At 38.1% G+C, this 7,649-nt stretch overlaps 1 protein-coding gene across 1 annotated transcript in view; it reads right to left on the bottom strand.

The window, feature by feature from the left end:
• Window positions 1-617: 617 nt before the first annotated feature.
• LOC102586240 (uncharacterized) overlaps window positions 618-7,649 on the bottom strand; it is an 11,939-nt gene continuing 4,907 nt past the window's right edge. Inside the window, exons 2-3 of the mRNA XM_006363892.2 lie at window positions 1,552-1,800; window positions 618-1,073 (exon numbers count right to left, since the gene is read on the bottom strand). Coding sequence (XP_006363954.1) covers window positions 819-1,073; window positions 1,552-1,800 — 504 coding nt within the window. The 3' untranslated portion in view covers window positions 618-818. The remainder of the gene's footprint in view (window positions 1,074-1,551; window positions 1,801-7,649) is intronic.

Genomic DNA, 7,649 nt, shown 5'->3' with positions numbered 1-7,649 from the left:
TTCCTCCATTGTCGATTTTAATAGTGTTTGTAGAGAGATCGGGTAAAAATTTGCTTTAAACAATTAAAAAATGAAATTAAGGTAGAATGTCCACTTCTATGTGTTTGACTGCAGTTATGGTAGATACAAAATAAATACAACCATAATTTAGTATCATAGTAGTCTCAATGGTGTATCTAACCTTCTGACTCAATATTTCCTCCATTATCGATTTTAATAGTGTTTGTGAAGAGATCAAGGTAAAAGTTTGTGTTTGATGATTATTATAGAAAACAATAAGAAATCTAGGTAAAAGTTTCCTTCTACACGCATGCCATCCTTTTTTTCCTTGATAAAAGTCTAGAATGTATATCTTTCTTTTTTGTGATACAATCAATTTTAATTCTGTTGAAGTGAGTCAGAGTCTCATATTACATGTTTATGAACTCTTTAACAAACAAAAAAAGAAAAGGGAAGGGGGTTTACAATTGTTGTCCTTTTGTTTAACTGGTTCTTTGTCTAATTGATAGGTGAGATAATCGATGAAGAATATTATATGGTGTTAATTCTATTCTCCTTTCTTTTTCTTGATAGGACTATTAAATCTTTTCACATAAAAGTTAACGTGTTATGCAACATTTCATCAAACACAATATTCTTTAACTGAATGATCCATGAATCATACCTCATCACCAAATACGAAAAGCTAAAATAAAAATACAAATGACAAGAAATTCTACATGAATGAATGATTGTTCATTCATACTCTTACTCAAACAGGCAACAAGAAACTGTTTAAACAAGTACAAAATTTGACAGCACAGAGAAAAGGTTCCCTATCAATAATCAGAATCGGATTGCAACCGTCTGAGAATGCGTCTATACTTTGTGGGGCCGTCGTACCAAGTAGTAGTATTAAGAATCTCACTTTCCAACCAATATGGATCTACTTCTTTCTCACTCAGGCTTTTGAAGTAGCTTTCCCACCGTGCTATTGTGCGCCCAAGACGAATACTCTTCTGCCTTAGAAAGATAAACTTGAGAATATCCTTTGCAAACACTGTGATCTCCTCGCTTTCAATTATGTAGATATACTGAAATGAAAGGAAATACAGCGATTTTTCAGTTTGTTAAGCAGTCCAGAGGAAGCAAACTATACTATAACAATCAGACAGTACTAGTGGTTGGTTTGAAAACCTTTCAAGACATTTTCTTTATTTGAAGTCTACCACTCCCATCAGAAGAGAGTTCAGGCGCAAGATCTAACAAAGGCTAAACATAGAGTACATAATTATCATAATCTGTTTCTCTTTATTTAGTCGGTCACTCATTGGTCCATGACTTACCAGAAATGGTCTAGACAAAAGGTATTCAGTTAAGTTATAAATAATTTTGGAGAAGCGGGCAGCATAACAAATCGCCAGTTAAGTAAACCTGCAACGTGAATTTCAGCCAGCTGCAAGGATTGCCTTATAGGGTAATACACATATAAACAGTGAGCTCCAGAAGTACACACATATCTGCGGACAAAATTTGGAGGGGTTGGGAGAGAGAGAGAGAAAGGAGAAGTACCAAACAAATGAAGCCCATAGTTGCCAAGACTACTTGTCCTAGCTCATCCAAGATCCCTGGAATGCCTTCATCCTCTGCTCCACCAGAAGCGTCATCACCACCTCCACCGCCACCACCTGGATGATCTCCACCACCATCTCCTCCGTCAAAGTATTCTTGTTTTTCAATCTGTTGCTTCAATAAATCCTCAACTGACTTTTCCTTCTTCAGATTTCCCATGGCCTTCTCAAGAGCTTTCCATGGAGAAGCCTAGTCAAATAGTAGTGCCAAGTGGGGTGTTATCTTCTCATGTAATAAACATTCCATAAGCTTATTTTTCTCAATTCATGATTATCAACAGAATGTTGGAGCTACTTCATACTCAATTCCAGTGCAGTTTTATGAAAAAGAACCCCAAATTATGATGCACATGCAGAGCATTCATGGAGAAAAAAGGTTCATCTGTTGCTAGCTTTAGATACAGCACAATCTATCTATTTTGCATGGATAAGAGTTAAGCTGTAACAAATTCAACAACATTGTAACAAGAAACAGATTTCTTTCGAATAAAAGGAGAGGATAAATGTGAGACAATAAAATGGAAAGCAGATTAAATATGCTCACCGAGCAAACTTAAACACCCAAAATTAATCAAAACAAGAGGGGAAAATAGATTTAGATAATTTTATAAAAAATGCAAGGTTTTCTTAAAGCAATTAAAATTAAACGGGCACATGACATGTGCAACATATTGGATAGATAACCAAAACAATGTTGGGGTGACAACTAGCATTGTGTACATGTAAGAGTCATATAATCAGCAAATCGCTCGCCACTCACCAACCAACCTGATTTAGTGAAAGTAAAGACACTTGTCAAGCTGATATCAAGTAATTGTGGCTAAAGGAAACAGTATAATTAGGTCATATAGTCAATCCAACTAGTTTGGTATTGAGGCATTGTCTTCATTGCTGTTGTTGTATTAAGCCACATTGTAAGATAAGGAAAAAAAGAAGTTGATTCAAATATAACATTTCTCTCTCGGCACACGATAAGATTGGTGCACACTAGTGGTGCAACTCTGCACGCCACCACCGGAAATGGCCTGCGGCCGTGACCATGGGAGGACAACGAAGGTTATTCAGCTACTGGACATGAAGCTGACAAAGGTAAATAAGAGACTACTGGACACTGAAGAGTTTAATGGAACAGTGGCCAACAGTGCAAGACTCTCAGACAAAGATACAGTTGGTGGATGGAAGACAAAGATTAGGGAGAACTGTTAGATATCTGGGACATGTTAATGATACCCAGCTGCAGTGCTGGCTCTTGCCTATAAATTTTAAGGCCAAGGCCTTCTTGGGGGCCTCAAGTTTCTACAAATAAAAAAATAAAAATAAAATTCATGAAAAAAAATTAATTATTTATAATAAAAAGTGCATTTATATATATATATATATATATATATTTAATCTTCTTATCCCCATTGAAAATAGAAGAAATCAAGAAAACATTATTTTGAATTCATACATTTTCTTTGCTAACTCTCACATTATTTATCCTTTTTAACTCACTTTGCACTCTATTTCTTCAAATCTTTGATAGTTAGAGTACTACTCGGTCAAAAATATGAATCAATAGTCGAAAAGTGTTGAACGAAGTGAATTACAAATTCTTTTTTTATTTCGTAACTTTTCATATTAAAGTGGAGTATACCACTTATCAACTTTTTGAATCAGATTCTATGATTCTAACTCTTATATTTATTAAATGTTTATCAACTTATTACTTATAGAATTGTGTTATCAATTCATATAATAATTGTCTCAAATAAAAATAATGTTTTTCAATGTTGACTTGAATAAAATCTTAACCTAAAAATAATAATTAAAAAATGTAATTAAAAAATCATTTATAAAAAGATATTAAGTAATAATTTACATCTAAAAATTTAGAAAAATAAATAAATACAGATAAAGTTTATTTAAATTTTAGGCCTCTAATTAAAATTTCGCTTTAGTCCTCGAATTATGTTGAGCCGCCCCTGCCCAGCTGGGTAACCAAAACCCAAAAGGATGGGACAAGAAGACATGGAATACCCTTTTCACAGAAACACGATGGCATCAAAAGGCATGAATTTCAATTACTTCACTTTGGTCATCCAAAATGGAGTAAAAATGGCAAAACTAGTGAAAGAAGAAGTAGATAAGAAAATGCTGGCCTGGAGAGCTGCCATGATACTATATGTAGTGGGTGACTCCCCTACAATAGGTGTTGTTTCTCAATTCATTGCTGGGCAAGGAACATTTGTCAGCAACCCATCATCTACTACCCTAAAGATGGATATTTTTTTATTAAATTCCATAACATCAGTGAGAGGGATAGAATAGTGCATACAGGACCACACATGATAAATAACAAACCAGTAATAGTAAAGCCTTGGAGTCAGGAGTTCAACTTTAATGAAGAAGTGCTAAACACAATACCATTGTGGACTAAGCTACTCAATCTACCACTACAATGCTGGGGGTAATTCTCTGAGTCGAATAGCAAGCAGTCTTGGAGCCCCTATGTATGCTGATGAATGCACTACCAGAATGGAAAGGATCTCATATGCAAGGCTGCTAGTAGAATGGATGTTACTATACCACTTCCCAACTCCGTCAAAGTGATGGATACACAAGGGAAGGTGTTTGAGCAACAGATTTGGTACGACTGGAGACCACAGCAGTGTGCAACATGTTGTTTGATTGGGCATGATTGCAAGAAGGACCAGCAACCCCAGGGCAAGACCCAGAGGCCTGAGGTCCAAAAGAAAGAGGTGGCTAGAGCTGATCCAAAGAAGTTCACAAAAAATGGTTGAGTAAAGAAGGGGGTGAAGAACTAAAGGGACCTGAGCCACAATCAACTAAGGATAATGGGAATGCTCGGGTACCTACCCCTGTTGGCTTGAAAGAGGAATGGACAGCAGTGAAGGGGAAATCTGCTACAAAGAGTGCTGGACTAATGCCTATTCAGCCTATTGAGACTATCAATGGGTATCAGCAACTTGAAGAGGATACCCTAAATCAGATGATCCAGGCAGTGATGAAAATGTTGGACAGAGGTACATGCAGCACCAGTGGGGTTGTTAAGGCCCCAGACCTGTCAAACATTGCCAAATGAAGATTGCAGCATGGAATGTAAGGGGGTTTAATAAGTTGCATAAACATAAAGACTTCCCAAAATAATAAGTACGAAGGTTAGTAGTCTTAGGCTCTTAGCTATTACTGAGCATAGAGTCACTCAGGTGAAGGCACAGAGTATTGTTAATAAAGTAGTCCCAGGATGGAGTTCGCATGAAAACTACACTGTTGATGGTAGGGGAAGAATTTGGGTGGTGTGGGTCTGTGGGATCCTAGGGTGGTTACATGTTACAGCTATGCACACATCACTCCAGCTAATACACTGTGATTAATTATGTTGCTAGGAATATTGAGTTTGAATTCTCTGTTGTGTACGGTTGCACACTTTAGAGGATAGAAAGGAGCTGTGGAAATCTTGGAAAGCCTGGAATCACATGTAAGCAACCCTTGGCTGGTGATGGGGGATTTCAATGCAGTACTCAGATCAGAGGATACAAAGGGTGGTAATCAAGTGCAGGACACGGAGGTTAAGGACTTTGAGATAATGTTGATTAACACTAGACTAAATGAGTTGAGATTTATTGGGAGATTCTTCACTTGGACCAACTCACATGTCCATAGCAAGATCGACAGAGCGATAGTTAACCATCTATGGCTGACCAAGTGGCCACAGTAAGGTGAATGTACTGGATCCCTACTTCTCAGTTCTCAGACCATTCTTTGCTCATTGTTACCATTGAAGATAGTGTGGAGAAGATCCTAAGCCATTCAGGTTCCTACATCACCTGGTTGAGCATCAGGATTTTATGACTGTGGTTGAAACAACTTGGGCAAAACCTGGTTTAGGCAAGCATATGGTTAGAGTATGGAATAAAGTAAAACAGTTGAAGCACAATCTATAGGAAATGAACAAAAGGTATTCTTCTAAAGTAGACCACAGAGTACAGGACACAAGAAATCAACTCATGGACCAGCAGGTGCTGAGGGTTTGCCACAGTGATCCTGCACTTTTCACAAGGAAAAGGAATTGAAGAAAGCTCTGGAAAAATGGATCATGGTGGAGGAAACCATACTCGGACAGAAATCTAGGGTCCAGTGGCTGAAACTGGGGGACACAAATTTTTTTTGGTGACAAGGGAAACCCGCAGCCGCTATCCTTTGGGTGCGCACAGGGTAAAACCCCCGCTCCTATGCAATAGCTCTCAAACCACATAGGAGAGGTAACCCGCACTAGGCAAGCCCGGTGCGACGAGCTCGACCCAGAAGGCAAACCCCTTGCTTTCGCTGGCAAGGGGTTTCGAACTTGAGACCTCCAACATGGAAGTCCCAAGCCCAAACCACTGGGCCACCCCAAAGGGTGAAACTAGGGGACACAAATTCAGCCTACTTCCACACCAGCATTAAGAGAAGGCTAGCACAGAATCACATCAGGCATCTTGTATCTGAAGAGGGAGTAACTATCCAAACCAAGCAAGGTATAGAGAAGGAGATCATTGGATTCTATAAGAAGTTGAACTTGTGCACCTCAATTACCTGCAATACAACCTAGTATCATGACTAATGGTCCTATTCTTAGCAGGGATCAGCAGTTGCAGCTTATAGAGCCAATCATAAGGGCAGAAGTACAGGTTGCATTACAGGACATAGACTCACAGAAAGCTCCAGGGTGTGATGGGTATAATGGAGTCTTTTTCAAAAAAAAACATGGTCCATTATAGGAGAGGAGGTGTCAAATGAAGTAATAAAACTTCTTCCAATCTAATTGGATGTATGAGGCTATAAACTGCACTTTGTTACTTTGATCCCAAAAGGGCAAAATCCTACCTCAATAAAGGAATTTAGGCCAATCTCTTGTTGCACACTCATGTATAAGTTGATTTCTAAGGTGTTAACAACCAGGATGCAGAAGGTGATGGACAATATCATAGATAATGGCTAAAGCAGCATTTGTTCCACAGAGAAATAACAGATAACATTTTGTTGAGTCATTAATTGGTTAAAGGTTATGGTGGAAAAGGAATCTCTCCAAGATGCATGCTCAAGATAGATATGCAAAAAGCATATGACTCTGTCAAGTGGCCATTCTTGGAATAGGAATTTGTCCAATGGAAGAGAAACACCAGATTTTTCCCAAGACAAGACTCAATTACCAGATGCCATAGTGAAGCAAATAGTGCAGGAGGTTCATTTTAGAGTGGCACTCAAGCCACCACACCGCAAATTGACTGGATAAATTCAACTATTACCCAACTTAGAAGAAGCAACTTAGCCTAGTTAGTAGTGACTATATGTTACAGAGGGTATCTGAGAGAGACTAAGGCATGGAGCATGTTGCTCATTCCTAAGTCCTCTTTTTGCTTGTACATAACTCCAATTTCGGAAAGGCTAAACCCATCGGTGACCACCTAAAGTTGACACCAATTTTCACTTAGACACCTTAACTAGACTTTGTTCATTTTAGACACCTCATGTCATATCCCACTGTGTTATTTTGACACTTTTTTTTCAATAAGCAAAACTATAATGTGTGTACTCACTCGCGAATGACACGTGTAAAGTGTCGAATTAAATGAGGACACTTGTCAATTGTGTTCAAAATAATTATTAAATAGTGAATTTTGAGTAAAAAAAAAAAGTAAAGCCTTGGAAATATGGGATAGTATTTTGGAGAAAACTGAAAAGAAGCTTTCTGGATGGAAGGCTCAATATCTTTCACTTGGAGGACGATTGATCCTAATAAACTCTGTTCTTGATTCTCTGCTCACTTATGTGATGTCTCTATTCCCAATCCCAGGAAAAGTAGTGGAAAATCTGGATAAGCTAAGGAGAAAATTCTTATGGCAAGGCAACAAGGATGGAAAAGGCTATAGCTTAGTAAACTGGGAAACTGCTCTACTTAGCAAAGACAGAGGGGGGCTGGGAATTAAGAACTTGAAACTACAGAATGAGAGCCTATTGAAGAAGTGGTTGTGGAGGTACACTGAAGAGAGAAAT

This window comes from Solanum tuberosum, unplaced genomic scaffold, assembly GCF_000226075.1.
Source record: "Solanum tuberosum cultivar DM 1-3 516 R44 unplaced genomic scaffold, SolTub_3.0 scf00471, whole genome shotgun sequence".
Classification (NCBI taxonomy): domain Eukaryota; kingdom Viridiplantae; phylum Streptophyta; class Magnoliopsida; order Solanales; family Solanaceae; genus Solanum; species Solanum tuberosum.
This window is presented reverse-complemented; position numbering and strand designations above follow the sequence as displayed.